Raw genomic sequence first — 17157 nt, forward strand, 5'->3', positions numbered from 1 at the left:
TGGGTTAAAAATTATAAACCAAATTGAATCATTGCTTTATTAAAGGCAGCCTGAATTATTCCAAAGTGTTACCTATCGTACATAGCCTACTCATTACATGATATGAAACTAAAGGGACCAACATGGGTACTTAGATTTGTTTTATGTTGTCAACATATATATATATATATGTTGTGGAAAGGTTGGACCACAACCCTGGTGTTCATGATCTTTCTGGTATAGATGATTTGTTTAATAATAAAGCTTAACCTAAAATGTAAGATCACAAAACCAAAAAAGAAGTTCCACATTAAAAGACAAATTTCATTTTCAAAAAAATATTCCTTTATATATAGAGTTACTGTATTATTCTCAATTATCTCATCCAATTCGATGGGTTGATATATAATCATAGCATGCTTTGACACATCTTGCAATTAAATATGTTTGTAAATTTTATCAAATTATTAAGATTCTCTTTGTCATTTTCTTTCTGCAAAATATTGGTAAGAAGGAATATAATTACGTGTGTCCATTCATTCTTGCCCCCCTTCATTTTCTTTTTCATGTCTTTCTCTTAATGGTGCCCATGTTCTAGGATTAGCACAGGCCAAAAAAAGCAAAAAATATTATGTATATATATAAGTTATTTTAATTTCTTTTTTAGTTTAAAGTTTAACTAGAAACATGTTTCATCATATTTTTTTTAAAAAAAAAACAAACCTTGTTTAATTTATTGAAGAAAGAGTCATTGGCATCGAAACTTAATTATTTCTTCTTAAAAAAAGTTTTCATTGTACAGTTATTATGCTAGATTCTCTTGCATTACTTTTCATCATATTCCTTGAATTTAAATTGTTGATTTTAAATTGAGTGAACATATTAATTAAATACAGGACCTATCCTTTTTTTAACAAAATTTGAGTTATTAAATTCAAAAGAATAATGAAATTTAGAGCACAATTAATCATATTTCTTATAAAAAAATAAAAAGTCTAAATCTACTTATCCAAGACAAGACAAGAGAGTCAGTCATGTATTATTCAAGTGTGTTTGAAATTTGTATTAATGATAATGATTTAAAGTGTTTTTTATTTATAAATGTATTAAAATAAAAATTATTTTTAAAAAAATTATTTTTAACATTAGTATATCAAAATAATCTAAAAATATAAAAAAATATTTAAAAAATAAATAAAATTTGAAGTCACATACAGTTCCTATAATTAATCACACCTGCTGGCACAAGTGACATGCTATTCAATTGGAAAGCTTGGACACCTTAAAAAACATCTCAATCCAACTACCCCAAAAAAAAAAAAAATTCCAACACGTGAAAAGGATGCTCAGCAATGCAGAAATTTCTCAGAAAGGACAAGGTTGTTGAAATGAAATGAAATGAAAGGAAATAAGTTACCGACGAAGCATCTTTAAACTTGTATAAGATATACTGAACATCAAAACCCAAAGAGCAAAGATCCACACAAACACCAAGATTTATCAGGAATATGTGGCAAGGAGGGAACAACAGCTTAGAGTCTGAAGGTTCCGATTTCTTGGAGTCCGATCAACAGTATCTTGTTAGCACTCCTGATCGTGATTTTGATACTCCAATGAGTACTTGCCCACAAATGGAAAATAGTGAGGGTACTGCTTCAAACTTCAGTGGTGATCATGATCTCCTCTTTAATGATTCAATGACCTCAACAACGTCAGCGGTCGTTGAATCAGAGCCTCGGGGGCAGGGCATTCCTGGAGTGGACGTGGCGTGTAAGAGTAACGTCACGCTGCCGAAAGGGAGTCCATATAGGGGAGTGAGGAGGAGGCCGTGGGGGAAGTATGCGGCGGAGATTAGGGACCCAAAGAAGAATGGAGCAAGGAGGTGGCTGGGAACTTACGAGACACCTGAGGATGCTGCTCTTGCTTATGATCAAGCTGCTTTTAAGATTCGTGGAAGCAAAGCTAAGCTTAATTTTCCTCATCTAATTGGTTCTAAAGAATATGAACCTGTTAGATTGAGCTCCAAGAGAAGATCCCCTGAGCCTGAATTGGTGCACGATAGCTCCCCCAAGAGGAGAAAATGAAAATGAGTCGCGCGCGAGCCAAGACATCCCTTTGTAATTCTCTATATTTCCTTTAGACTACTATTGAGGTCTTGAGCGATGAATTATTAGAAACCTAGTTATGTTCTTATTAACTAATTAATCGAAAAAGTCTTCTTGTCTTTCGAGAAATCAAGAGTTGAAGGTAATGTCATATGAATCCTCATAAGCTTCGTCCAAGTTAGATATAATTGGTTTTAGTTAAGTCACCATTGTTTAATTATTATTTTTAAATGAATGTGATAAAAAATGTGTTAGACCCCAAAAAAAAAAAAGGTTTACAAGACCGCAACAAATATAGGATGGCTTAGGAAGAACATAGAAACAAAGAAAGGCAAGAAAGCATGATGATCTAATGAGAATTATGTGCCTCTTGCAACCTTAAAATCTGGACAACGAGTCGTCATAAACTCATGTAAAAATTGTTTATGTTGTTATAGTAATTCATTTCTATGAACTTCTTTCACAAAATTTCCTTGTGAATTTATACTCTTAATTAAACTACTCGAATTGATCTAATTAATTATGTTATTTGAAAGAAAGTATCCATTCCTAAAATATACACACACACAAATATCAGGAGATTCTCTATGTATAATCATAATAAATAACAAGCTAACAACAAATGCTAAATCTAGTTTTAGAACTTTGCTCTGTTTATAATATGATTCAAAACATGTGTAGATAGATTAAGTTAAAATATTATAATTTAAAAAAAATTGATTAAAATGTTGTTTGGTATTGTGGTTATGATGAGGTTCACCTACAACCACAAATATTATTGTTTGTTAATGCTTTAAAAGTAATTTATTATTGATAGAGTCCATTATCAATTGTAGTTGTACCACGAGTTTACAAGAAGTAGGTTTTTGGTACTTCTTGTGCTAAGAAAACCCATGAATAGTGGAACATGGGTTTTCTTCAATGAACAGTGAAGCTGTTCATGTGAACAGTAGAGCATAGCTTTATTGTTTCAGCTGTATTGGTCTGGTTCAAAGCTAAAAATACATTAAACCGAGTCTGATCCAACAAAATAAAAAATATTTTTTGTTTTTAATTATATTTTATTCTAAAAACTAGTGTTAAACATTATTTAATGACACTACATTAATTAGATGAATATCATTTGATGACGTAGTATTTGTAGAATTTGATCGCAATCCCAATTTTATTCCTAATTATATTTTACTTGATGTTGTTGCGCTCTTAAAAAATTTATAAAAATTATAGCCCTTGTCTGATGTATTTATATGATGGAATTGTAGATAGTTTAATGAAACAATAAATAATATTTTATATAAAATATTATTTATTGTTTCATTAAACTATCTACAATTCCATCATATAAATACATCAGACAAGGGCTATAATTTTTATAAATTTTTTAAGAGCGCAACAACATCAAGTAAAATATAATTAGGAATAAAATTGGGATTGCGATCAAATTGTTTTTTATTCAACTTTAATCCCAACCACAATTTTAACCAAATATATATTTTTTCAAATCAATCTCAACTAAAAATATTTTTTATAAAATAATATTTTTCAAACTATAACTATAATAATTATTATAACGTTACCAAACATATTCTAAATTACAAGTGATTGTACAAAATTTACATAGAAAGTCACCCAAGTGATCGTTTCCTTTTTTTTCTTTTTCTTTTTTTCAGTGTAGGGGATTTTTTAGATTATTGCAGTGGTGCCCTTTGTAACCCAAAAGAAAACAGCAAATGCAAAACTCATCCCCAAAATAGAAAATGGGCCCATATATCTTTCTAGCATGCCGAACGGGAAACGTAGTTTTAGCCCAACAAACCGATTATAGATTTATGGTGTGTTTGGAAAACACAATATAAATTATATATTTTAAAATTTCGAAAAAAATATTTAAAATAAAAAATTATATTTTTATATCATTTTAATCGCTAATGTTAAAGAAATTAAAAATTAAAAAATATTTTAATTCATTTTTAAACAAAAATTACTTGAAATCACTACTACTATCACACTATCAAACCTACCCTTTCTATATTAATAATGCCCAGCACTTAATAGTTTTCACTTTTCAGCTGCTAGATAGCTTTATAGCAAGAAACTTCGGTGCCCCTGCCTCTCCACTACAATCGGGTACCCTGCCGATGCCGAGGTAAGCCTCCAAAATACGTAGCCCAAAATACTTTCCCAAATTTTTCATTTAACATCATAGTTTTTATTTCATCTTTTGTATTTGCAGGTAAGCTAAACAATTGATCTACAGGTACAATATAAGTGCTTTTCAATTTTTCTCCTTATTTTTATTTTGAATCCTGTGTTGCTTTCAACTTTCTTTCAATTTACTTATTTATTATTTATAAAACCTGCTCTCTCTTTTCTTCACTTCTTTCTTGTTGTTTCTAATAATATACTTTTTTTTTATGTAAGAAGAAGAGAAGCACAAACCCTAAGCAAAGCGAGTTATTAATTTGTTTCTTACTTGTATAATTAAAAAGATTCAAGATATTATTTTATTTAAGCTTTATCTCCCCTAAAAATAAAATATTATAGTGTGAGTTATATTGATATTCATAAAGCTTGACATGGGTTTGAAATTTGTGAATTTCTAGACAAGCATGTTAAAAACATGTTGGTAGCTTGATTGGAGTTGAGTTGATTTGATATACGGCATTGTAGAAATTAGCAGCATTATTGATGTTGATAATATTGATATTAATATTAGTATTGGTATTAATAATTTCTAATTATAAAATTATAAATAAAATTTTTTAACTAATTATATATTAACAATTACAAGTAAATAGTAAATAATAGTACAGCACAATTAAAATAAAAATAAAATAAATAATATAAAAATTCAAGTAGATTCAAATAAAAATTTATTAATAATTTAAATAATTTAAAAATACAATATAATATAATTATATTCATAAAATTTCATTAACTAAAAATTAATCCATCCAAGACAAATAATCTTTTATTGTATCATCTTTTCAGTTATTCCTAAAATATTCGTTACTGTCATCTAGTAATTAACATTGTATCTTTTGTATTGTTTTAAAAAAAAGTATTTTTTTTTTTTGACACCCTAGGCTGAGAGTATAGAGTAGGACGGTGGCTAACTTTGTAGGTGGACCGACTGTGGCTGTCTAGTAGACTGATTCGATCAAACTGGAGAAAAGTTGAACCGGTTAGTTGGAGACATCGAGAAGGCTAAACTGAAAGCTCTGGAGAAGAATTTTTTAAATCCTCGGTTGTTTTAAGATTAGCTTATCTAGATTAAATTCCTTCTTATCCAGGTATTAGTTAGACCATCCTTGTTCATGTCCAGATGGAAGATGTATTCAGCCTTTCTTGGGTTTCAAATAGTGTTATTAATTCCTGCATTATTTACAGGTCAACCCGGACACTTGCTAATTAAAAATCTAGACTGGGTTAAGTTTCAAATTATGTTACTATTAATTCAGTTAAATTAAGTTGACATGATAGCTACAATAACAACTTCGTCAATATAATTTTAATTTTAAAAAAATAAAATGAGCATTTTAACTTAAAAAAATTAAACTAATTTTATTTTAAATTTATTTAGATTAACTGGAGTCTACCAAGCAGTGTTTTATAAATGTTTTTTCAAGTCTAAGATTATAAGGTATATAATATATATTAAACTAGTTTATTCCAAGTATTTAACCATGAACAAATATATAGAAGTCTTGTTTGTGGAACATCATGATGGATGCGTGTGCAAATCAGACGCTGAATATCAACGCATTTGGCTAGAAGGTAAAAAGAAAAGCAATCAGTTTGGTATATTGACATGATAGTAAACGATTACACCCATGAACACCAGGTGATGGCTGAGTATATTTGATGGAAGAGATTACTTACGATGGAAGTGACAGAATGGAAAAGGAGCAGAACATTATTGGAAGAGTTCTTGTTTTTGCTTGCAATTTTCACTGATTCACCTGGTTCTGCAGTATAAAAGGGTGTTGCAACAACCGCAGAGCACTCCCATCTTCTCTCTGGCTCTCTTCGCAAACAGCATGTAATGAAATTGCGAAACTCCGTTGATGCGCTCGGCGGTGCCTCCGGCGGGGCTGACATACATATTGCAAACACCAGCCTTGTCAAATAATCCCGAGTCTCAACTTCAATTGGAAAACTCCCGGGGTAAATCTCCAATACACTTAATCCAGAACTCCAGATGTCCCCTGCATACTCGTCACACATTCCGCAATCTATCCTTTCAGGACTCGTGTACCTGATGGTTCCAACAAAATCTTTTGGGTCCAGAAATTGTGAAAGAATTTCGCCCGAGCCAAAATCTGCAATCTTGACGCTATCTTGTGCATTATCAATCAAAAGATTGGATGGTTTGATGTTGTGATGTAAGCAATGCCCGAGAGGATTTGGCTAGCAATGTTCGATAAATGGCCTTCGCTAGTTATGTGTCTGTCAGCAAGGGATCCTTCATTCATGAACTCAAGGAGGACCTGAATATCTTCACCATTGCTGTCCAATGTTGTGGCATTTCACAATGTTGGGGTGTTTGAGGTCTTGAAATAACTCCATCTCGTGGAGGATCTAGCAGAGGGAAAATTCCTCCACGGGATCAATGGTAATCACTTTGAGAGCGTAGAAGTAGGCACTGGAAGGGTTTCTCACTCGGTAGACAGCACAGCCATTGTTGCTGCCCATTAGATTGATTTGATCAAGCTTGGAGAAGTCGAACAGATTAGTTCGACTCATTGAGAGGACTGAATTTAAAGCAAGGAGCAGTGGAGGAAGTGTAGAGAGAACTTGGAAGAATTTATAGACACAATTTTCTCTAAGTGGCTATGGCCTCCAAGAAGAGATGCCATCCAAGCAATGGCATCCAAGTCGATCAATGATCTTGACTTGGAAAAATGAGATATAACTATGTTAACCTCCAAGTCCCTATCGAATATAAGGCTCTAACAGCTGATCAACCGCTCAAGATGTATCCATTGGCGACTAGTAAATGATGAGTGCATGACAACTGATCATGAACAAAAAATGAACTCCCCACGAAGGAAATGAAGAATTGGAGAGGGGGGGCGGGGGTCAAACAAGCCACCAGGAAACAGCATCTCTGGATTTCAGACTTTCAGGTTATTGCATTTAACACAAACATACCTGCTTAGGTGTTTTGAGACAGTGATGTAGAGATACTGTTTTTTAAAATAATTTTTATTTGAAAATATATTAAAATAATATATTTTTTATTTTTTAAAATTTATTTTTAACAACTTACCGAAACAACTTAAAAATATAAAAAAATAAAACAAGGGAAAAAATTAAAAGAACAAAATAATAATTTAATCACTGCGCCAAACATTTCTTTATTCTCCAACTAATAATTATATCCATTCCTATTTATTATTCACGGAGTGAAAATCTTGAATATCTATATCCAGCCTAGTGTCATTTATTTAAACATTATTTAACATTTAGCATAAAAAATTATATATATAGATATGGGAAAGTTATAATTATTATACACAATATAAATATGGGGATATGCATATAATACTCTTCACGTCCCAAATAGGGTCTTGCTTTTTATCTTTATTTGTCTCAACATCATTGTCAAGTCAAAACACTTAAGCAATATACTTTACTACAATACCTATAATCAGAGCCCACGTGTAAAAAATCTGCAATAATTTTAAAACAAAATAAAAATAAAAATAGTTAACCCTGCATATTTGTTAATGAGATTCTTAATATATGTCATAAATGAAACATAAGATTTTTTTTTGGAATAGAGGAAATATATATATATATACCGAATTGAGCTAGCAATAACCATATCCGATATGTATCTTATCCAAGAGGCAAGAAATTTCAGATATATCTAAAATAGTAATTATTCATAAGAAACTCACCCATAGATAGTTCTTGACATGCTTGTGGTTTCATTCAAGAAGCAGCTAAAATATATAAGCAGATTTCTTTATCACAAATTGAAGGATGACATCAAAAGGCAAACTATCTGAATCATAATCTGACTTCATAAAGTCTTAAGCAGCGCCACCAAAGCTGATCTTGTTCTTTATACCTCAATAAGAATGATAATTGGTTCAAAACGAGGTACAATCTTCAAATATCAGTCTAAAGTGGCGATGACAAATTCACTGTCCGGGAATATCAATATCTCCTAAAGCTGCACTCAATTGCCGTCAGTATGCCATGAACAAAAATCAGGCAACACATGGAGAGCACCTTTCCAATAAGCTTCATGATCTATCTATATCTTCAATATATTGGATGTCGTCTCCTGCAATTTCAAAGTCACCAGTAAAAAACACTAGAGCATGGCCAGTCCAGTTGGGGAAAAAAAAAACCAACTCCTAATTCCCTAACTAATTTGATAATTGGCATTCCCAGGACCTTTAAGTGATATCAACAAGATAACAGTGCATACATAAATGTAGAATCACAAGAATGGAAGCTGGATCAAAATACCTCTTGGGCCGGCTTCGGTCTTCCTCGTAGTCCATCACTCCACCAGGTTCAGAATAGATCTCCTCATGCCCTCGGAAGTCAATGTCTGCCTGCTTACAGTGTGTAACTTCTGCCACATCGTAAGTAAGACGCATCGAAAAACGTATCACAGTAACTGAATAAAGACTCTTTTCCATGCACTAATTGAATTTGCTATTGCAAGATTCCAACTGAACAAAATCACGACAACCCTCCTTGTATCCCAGCTAAACACAGAATATTTGCATTTATCCTGCTGCAGCATTGCTATCGAATATAATAAGCAAGTCATTTGAATCTACTAAATAATAGCTGCAGCCAACATAAATTAAAAAAATGTTCCACTTTCTAGCTACATACAATACATTTGGAATATCCAGTTATTTCTTTCAACTTGTATGATGCTCCGTGACACTATTTGATGTGCAAGGATCTATAATTATTTGTTTCAGATTTTCAAATTATACCATGCCTCATGAATCATGCTTGGATATAAAACTGGATTCAACTGACCTTGAGGGAGAGTGACTTCTTTACTTCCTCCACCCTATATTCTACATCCTTTTGGTGCTTCTTATCCAATTCACTCGTAGAATCAGCCCACTTTATCTTCTCCTGAATCGAGACAAGCAAATCATCTGATGTATCCAACCTAGACATCCATAGGAATAAAGTTAGATGGAGAGCTGGCACCTAATAGATTAAACACAATGAACATCATATTCAGAAATACATGATGAGCATGAAAACCAAACCATCTAAAGGATTAGAAAGAAAGTTTCATTGTTATTTAAAGGCTAGTATCAAGATCTATGGCGTAACACCAGAATGTACAAGATCACGTGTGAAAACCAATTAAATTGAACTTGACAAACTCGACAAAATAAACAGACAGATTGCTGGAGGAACATCTAAAACATCATTACCCAGGGGAAAAGTTAAATCAAATAACTTAGCATGCAACTATGGAGTCTTCTGGATTTTTAAGCAGATTATTGTGTTTTATTAATAGAAATAGAGCAGCAGTTCCCATTTCATATGGGTTCAGGCATTTTTGCAGTCAGGCATTTTTGCAGTCAGGCATACAACACAGCATCATCATAGAGGATATGAAAATACTAGTCAGCTAAAGATGATACCAGTTTGATAGTGTTTGTAACATATTCCCAAGCTGTCCAGGCCTAAGGTCCCTCCCAGCAGCAAATTGGACCTATAGATCAAATAAAAAAGAAAGCATCATACAAGCTTTAAAATGTTTGTAAAGGGTAAAAAGATACCATAGAATACAACTTCAAGGCAAGTTGATGACACATTCACTGACAGACCTCAAAGCACCTTCGCAACTGATCTAGCTTTCCTCGTACTATTCCCTGAAAGAACCAGAGTTAAGGCAACAAGAAAGAAAATAGAAGAAAGAAAAGAAAATGCAAATAACACGTGCAATTGTCTGGGAAGAAATGCAGAAAGAAAGAACTACAGCAACATCAAATTTATACATTTTGTTTGCCCAGTCAACTCTATTTTCCTATAGATGAGGGGAAAAAACCAATAATGGTTGTAGAAAGAATAGAATGCAGCTGGCATAAAACATACCGCATACATGCACTCATTGATAAGAAAATCTTCAAGTTCACGAACATTTGTAACATCTAGCTCCTGCATTAGCTGATCATAGGGAAGTACCTAAAAAGGATGGGCATCAAAACAATCTAAATGGTGAGGATCAAGAGATCAGCAAAATAGTGTGTATCAAAAGTGTAGAAGAAAACAGATGTAACATACAATATTCAACTTTTAAACTAGTGGTACAGCATATACAAATGATAATAAAAAAAAAATAGTAATTTTCAACATATGAAATCTGCTTATACAATATGTTTATATCAATCACTACCATAGTATGAACTTTCCAACACTCAATCACATTCCAAGCTTGAAAACAATTTCAATTTTACTTGATATAAAATTACCATAACTTAACCAGATTCATCGAAACAGAGATTAGATTTTAGCCCCAACTACAATCAGTAACTTCTCTAACTTAGGAGACAATTAACTGCACATTTCTTTTTGCTTTTTCCCCTCATGATAACTGTTGAAACATCTTGTGAGTAATGTCATTGACTTCATGGCAAGATTCTTGATCATCAAAATTTTGCAGAGAATCCATGAGACAATCAGGAAGGTGAATTAGCTACTCAGATAAGTAGATTCATTTCTGTAGAAAGGGTTCATAATACAAGGAAAGATACCTTGTTCATTTCAGCCAGTGTGAGCACAGTAAGTTGCTTTAGCTTAAGGACTTGATCAGGAACCAACTGTGGAAGACGACCAGCATTACCTGTAAATAAACAATTTTTCCCATTTCAAAATAGTCTCAAAAATAAGAGGAGAAAAGGTAAAATCAAGGAAAACCAACTGTGTTATTAACACAATACAGCCAGAATACAAGAAAAGCACAGTCCCTAACAGTGCCATCATATATAGTAGTAATGACAACACAGAATTTCTATTCCATTCATACAATCTATTAGAAAAACTCCACGGCAGCTGAGTGAGGTCAGGGTTCTTCAAGAATCAAATTTCAAGGTGCCTAATTAGAGCTAAGAACCAGATTTCTCATGTAAATGTCCATGGAGATGCCTATCATGAGGCATAACAAAAGCAAGAACTAGCAAAAGGAGCAGCAGAAGTGCAATAAATAAAATCATCCCAAGTACAACACTAATTCAGTAAATTCAGGGCAAAAACAAGTTAGAAGAGTATAGAATATTTAGTTTCCAGTTGCTCCAAGGAAGACTGTAAATAGCCATTTATCATTAGTATAACAAGTTCCAAGCTAATTCCAATAGTGAAAACTCATAAATTTATTAATAAAGAAAATAACTATCATTCGGTCGTCACCCACGAGTCTGGAAACAAAACTGCAGGGTCACCTTGCTTTTGGTTCGTCCGAGCCAGCAAAATTCAAAATCCATCTTCCAGTAAAGCCCATTGGCTCATATATCAGTGATAAAAAGAAAAAATTAAGCGGCTAAAATCATTCAACATGCTTTTTCCATACAATAAAACTCCAATTCTCAAGCAACTTAAACTCAAACTCTCAGCATCCGATCATTAAGTTCTGATATTAAGGGGAAAATATCAAAATTATTTTCTGCTGTGATTGAAACCCCAACATGAATTCACATACATAACTCAAAAAAATAAAACTAAAACCAAGTCAAAGCGAAACTAAGAAAGAGGGGAGAGGGAAAGGGGCTTGAATGCTTACTTTTGTAGTCAGTCCAGGTTCCATGAGCAAACAACCGAAGAACATCAAGGCACAAGGAATTCTCAGTTCCTTCAAGCTGTCAACAAAATTCAAACCAAATTAAATACCTATAATACCCTCCAACGACATGGGAGAATAAAGTAGAAAAAAGGGTAAGTAAAAATACCTCGGAGACGGTGGGCGAAGAGAGAATCTCGGAGAAGGCGAAGAGAGAAGGATGAGAAGTGGCTTCGATAATAAGAGGCCAAAGAGCGGAGGCTTTTAGAGTGGATGCTTGATTTACGAAGTGATCGATGAGCTCTGCTTGTTTCTGTTCGATGTCCATAATTTAAAAATTGACGATGACCGAGTACTAGCCTTCACAAGCTCCAATAAAATAAATCAACGAGTTGGTAGAGACGCTGATGGGAATCAGGACATTGAAAAAGGGGGGAGAACTTTATGGGTATGATTTGGGGGATTGGAAGGGTTAGGGCTTGTGAGAGAGGAAGAAGAAGGAGAAGGCAGTGTGGGAATTTGAGAGTAACGATGTGAAAATCGAAGAAGAAAAGCCTCTGCCTTTATTTTAATTTTTTTTGCTATATATGACGTGATGAAGGTGTTTTTAGGAATTTTCTTTTTTCTCTCTTTTCCCTGTACTCACGAACATGACGAGGACGGAACACAACTCGATGATTTTTACGAGGAGAACCGACTTGTCGTCGCTGCAGTAAAATTGATGGTAACTTAAATTATTGTGTGTTTTGAAGTGTACGGCTGTTTTAAAAATATTTTTTATTTTAAAATAAATTAAAATAATCTTATTTTATTAAAAAAATGTTTTTATTATTAACACATAAAAATAAATTTAAAATATTTAAAAAATAAATTTAAAGTAAAAAAATTACAAATTACAATTTTTTAAAAAAAACATTTTCAAAATACAATTTCAAACTGTGTGACTATATTTTTAAAAAAAATTAAAAATTAATTGGTTTTATATTAATTTTTTATGTTTTTATATTTTTAATAGGTTAATATTAAAAAAAAAATTTAAAATATAAAAAATATCATTTTAATATATTTTTAAATTAAAAAATACTTAAAAAAACCATGAACACAAAATCAAGCACTTTAACCACTTCTTTTCTACCGGTGAAATGAAGATGTATTTTTAAATATATTTATAATTAGGAGAAATCTCAATTTAATATGTCATAGGATATTCCGCGCCCGTTGCAAGTAGAGAGGGGGGAAATTATTGATTCTTTATGTTTTTTGTCATGTAATGAAAGATGCATGGATAATATTTGGTTCCTATTCAAATTATTTTTATCTTCTACCCTGGGATAGGATAGGAACATGCTTGATAACGCTGGAAAAACGAGATAATTTCTAATTCGCACCGTGATAAATCGAACTTTTCATGTTATTGAATAAAATATTAATTTAGAAAAAAAAACATAATTATTAAAAATTAAATTTTATAATTTATTTTATTTTATTTTTAATACAACTATCATGGTCAAAAAAAATTTGCATTAACTAACATTTTTAAATTAGCCCTGTGCTTTGTGAGAGTTTATATTTTTAAGATGTAATTAAATAGAAAAAAATAAAAGAAATAAAGTTATTAATTTTAATAAATTTTATTACTTAAATTATAAGGTAAATAAATTAATCTGAGTTAATCAAAATTTATCTAATATATTATCATTATAAAAAAATTAAAAAATATATTATTTTAATTTTTTAAAATTATACCATATTTTTACTTATCATTTGAGTTTTTTGAACATGTAAAATTAACAAAAATAACTTATATGTATTTTACTTTAAAGTTCTAGTCAGATAAAAAAATATGATTAAAAAATTTTAGTTTTAGCTCGTGAAATTAAGTTTAATGACACTTACAGATAATTCTTCATGGTGTAAGCATTGGTTATTTATATGTAAAGAAAAATTAATTCCGTCGTAGCATAACACAACACAAGGGAATTATCTAGTAAGAGAGGGATAAAAATAACATTAAAGGTTAATTCGGTTGAAATTAATATACGCTAAAAAACTTTGGTATTTCACAGTGGCATTGAATAGTTAAAGCGCCAATGTCTTTTTTTCACCTACTCCTCAAAATCTTTCAGGATTTTCTCTTTTTTTTTTCCAAATTTATTTATTTACTATTTTTACTTTTCAATATTGATTTTATTGAGTATTAGGTTATATGTTTTATTTCAATTCATTTCTAATAAAATTATCTTAATTTTATAATTTAGAAGATAAGTTTTGTAAAGTAGTAATATTGAGTTATATATTTTTTTATTATTTTTAACTAATTTTTCTTAGTTTTGTTACTTAATATTGGTTTGACTATAAATTAAATTTTAAAATTATTTTTTTATTTACTTTTCATAGGGTTATTATAGTTTTATGACTCAAAATATGTGTTTTACATATTAGTTAGATTGACTTGTTTTCTTATCCTTTTTTTAATTGAGTATTTTTTTTCATTTCACCATCCAACACTACATTGATTATAAATTGAATTTTATAAAAAAAAATTATTTGTTTTACACGGAGTCATTTTATTCTCTTGCCTCCAAATTAGCAAATTAACTTGGGTTGATCTAAGTTTTTTTTTTCAATTTAATATTTGAATATTGAGTTGATTAGAGTATGCATTTCGTGATTTTTTTATTTGTCTTATGTGAAATTATCCCGATCTTATTATTTAGGTTGCAAGTTATGTCATATCACTCGAGCTTTTATTTCTATTTTTTAGTCGAGTTCTATTTCAATTTCATGTATGGATAATAAATTAATTGTAAAATAGTTTCTGTAAGTTGTTTTAATTTATATTTTTGTAAGGTTATTATATTCTCATGACTTGAGTTGTGATTTTTGTTGGATAAATTTAGTGTTTTTGTGTTTTTTTTTTTAAAAAAAATATTTCAGTATTAGCTTGATTTGGAATTGAGTTTCATGATTTATATCGGTTTATTTTTTTACAAGATTATCCAGGTCTCATTATCTTGGCCTGTTAATTTAACTTGGGTTGATTTAACTCAGTTTTTTAGTTATTTTTTTTTTCAATTTCTTTTTCCAATATCATGTTGACTAAAAATTAATTAGGTTATCAAAATCTTGTAACTTAGATAGCGGATTTAATAAGTCATCCTATGTTAATTTGAGTTAATATAACAATTTACCGTTTGAATAATTTTTTTAATATGTTGTTTTAATTATTTTAAATCAAATTATATTCTAATTGATTATATAAATTTTTTATATACATGTTAAATCAACTAAATAACATGAGGTCAATCCCATAAAATATAATTTTTTATGCTAAAAAACACACTTATAATATCTAAATTTTTTCATATAAAAAACAACCATATTATCAGCATAACATGTACAATGATCCAATACAGCATCAGAGGTTTTAAGATCATCAAATAACAACCGGGTAAAAAGGTGAGATGAATTGATTTCATTTTTCTTGGCGAGTAAAAATAAAATAAAAAATAAAAAAGAAGAAGGAAAGGAGAGAAGCTTTGAGAAATGTCTTCGGATGCAGGATCCACCATCCCCGGTTTTGTATCCTCACCGCCAAAGTCACATCAAACGTGACCCACTGCCTGCAAATCGCATCGGGTATAATGAGATAAAAAAGGCACGTAAAAAATAATAAAACAAAATAAAATAAAATTTAACTATACAAACATTGGTTATTATGATAATTTAAAATATAGTTTCATTTATTTTTTAAAATTTAAAAACAGCACATAAAAAATAATAAAATAAAATAAAATAAAATTTAACTATACAAGCATTGTTTATTATAATAATTTGAAATATGGTAGTATTTATTTTTTTAAAATTATTTTTTATTACAATTGTTTTTTACTTAGAAATATATTAAAATAATATATATTTTTATTTTTTAAAATTATTTTTAACATCAGTTCATCAAAATAATCTAAAAACACTAAAAAAATATTAATTCAAAATAAAAAATATTTTTTATTATTTTTTAAAAGTACTTTTAAAATATAAAAATAAATAATAATATTACTATTTATAACATAATTTTGAAATTCAACTTAATAAATCGATGCACGACCCAACCAACCCGGGGCTCTAACCTATAAAGCTAAGTTCGGTGAATGATACAGTGAAACATAACAAAATTTAATGCCATTCTTTCAAATTTTTGTTATAGCATTCTTATTCCATTGACGTAAAAGCTCGTTGGGTGCAGTGTATTTTTTACAATATTAGAGGTTAGTTTCAAAATTATATTTAACTTTAAAAAATATAAATTGATGTTTTTAAATATTTTTTAATTATTTTGATACGTTAAAAGTAAATAATAAAAATATATTTTAATATATTTTTAAAAAATATTAAACACGTAATTAATGCCATGACTGTGGCTGTTATTTTTTTTTCAATAAAACATATTAAAATATTTCATCTTAAATAAGTTCAAGAAGTTTTTGGAACTTTACCAAATAAGTATAGCTACATATTTTCAAGTTTTTTAAGCTGCTAAAGGCCTTTCTTTTTTTTTTTAATAAAAAAGAAAACTAGAATCATCCCACGTACCTTTGCTACCAGAGAAAAAAAGAAAACTAAAAAGCTTATGCTATATATTTTATTAAATTAAATGCACAGAAATTTGTTTTCATGTACTGGTGTTCTAATCATCTATCCAAACAAAACAAGCTCTGAGTGAATTATAATTTAGTATCTATATTTAAAAAAATAACAAGTGAGTCTTTCATCTGTTATATATTTTTTCTCAGTATTTATATTTAATTTTTTTTCTATAATTCAACACACCTTATTTTTGTATTTCAAAAATACTTTTAAATATATACATCTTTTTTTTATTTCAAACTATTTTTTAAATATTTTTATATTTTTTTATGTGTTGATATTATAAATAAATTTTTTTAAAATAAAAAAAATTAAAATGTATTAATTTCTCTTTAAGGATATTTGAAAGTGTGATAGAAGTTATTTTTAAAGTGTTTTTTTATTGGAAATGTATTACAATAACATATTTTTAAAAAATTTATTTTTTATATTATTATATTAAAATAATCAAAATATTTAAAAATAATTAATTTAAAATAAAAAAATTTAAATTTTAATAAAAAAATAGTTTACTGCTAAATGTTTGATCCCTAAACATGAATTTTTTAAACTCAAGGGATTAATTTAATATTTTCTGAAAAGGGACTCGGTCTAATTTACTCGAGGGCCCGGGGCCCGGGGCGTCCATATTTTTACTGGTCCATCAGAGAC

General features: G+C 29.8%; 2 protein-coding genes and 1 pseudogene across 5 annotated transcripts; 1 reads left to right on the plus strand and 2 right to left on the minus strand.

Moving 5' to 3' along the window:
* The first annotated feature begins 1468 nt into the window (after nt 1-1468).
* Nucleotides 1469-2207, plus strand: LOC105130947 (ethylene-responsive transcription factor 13-like). Its single transcript, XM_011033686.1, has one exon. The coding sequence runs from the start codon at nt 1488-1490 to the stop codon at nt 2061-2063; it is 576 nt and encodes a 191-aa protein (XP_011031988.1). The 5' UTR covers nt 1469-1487; the 3' UTR covers nt 2064-2207.
* A 3688-nt stretch (nt 2208-5895) lies between these two features.
* On the minus strand, nt 5896-7122 carry LOC105130955 (mitogen-activated protein kinase kinase 4-like; annotated as a pseudogene).
* An 806-nt stretch (nt 7123-7928) lies between these two features.
* LOC105130966 (COP9 signalosome complex subunit 7-like) lies at nt 7929-12433 on the minus strand. Of its 4 annotated transcripts, none has more exons than XM_011033724.1 (9): nt 12029-12432; nt 11863-11938; nt 10841-10929; nt 10182-10271; nt 9914-9958; nt 9728-9798; nt 9102-9240; nt 8571-8659; nt 7929-8382 (listed from the first exon to the last, which is right to left on the minus strand). In XM_011033724.1, exons 1-9 carry the CDS (start codon nt 12185-12187, stop codon nt 8361-8363), a joined length of 780 nt encoding a protein of 259 aa, XP_011032026.1. In that variant the 5' UTR covers nt 12188-12432; the 3' UTR covers nt 7929-8360. The 4 variants fall into 4 exon arrangements, with proteins under 4 accessions (XP_011032026.1, XP_011032033.1, XP_011032018.1 ...); XM_011033731.1 differs by having other exon boundaries at nt 8571-8679; XM_011033716.1 differs by lacking the exons at nt 7929-8382; nt 8571-8659 and adding an exon at nt 8686-8841 and having other exon boundaries at nt 12029-12433.
* Between the last annotated feature and the right edge of the window lie 4724 nt (nt 12434-17157).

Source organism: Populus euphratica, unplaced genomic scaffold (genome assembly GCF_000495115.2).
Source record: "Populus euphratica unplaced genomic scaffold, PopEup_1.0 scaffold2.1, whole genome shotgun sequence".
In the NCBI taxonomy this organism is placed as follows: Eukaryota; Viridiplantae; Streptophyta; class Magnoliopsida; order Malpighiales; family Salicaceae; genus Populus; species Populus euphratica.

Excerpts from the sequence above, each read along its gene's own strand:
- LOC105130947 (XM_011033686.1), top strand. The coding sequence starts at position 1,488 with ATGTGGCAAGGAGGGAACAACAGCTTAGAGTCTGAAGGTTCCGATTTC.
- LOC105130966 (XM_011033707.1), bottom strand. The coding sequence starts at position 12,187 with ATGGACATCGAACAGAAACAAGCAGAGCTCATCGATCACTTCGTAAAT. Across the intron at positions 11,939-12,028 it reads CTTCGCCCACCGTCTCCGAG|CTTGAAGGAACTGAGAATTC; the intron begins GTATTTTTACTT and ends TTTTGTTGACAG. Across the intron at positions 9,241-9,727 it reads TTACAAACACTATCAAACTG|GTTGGATACATCAGATGATT; the intron begins GTATCATCTTTA and ends ATGGATGTCTAG.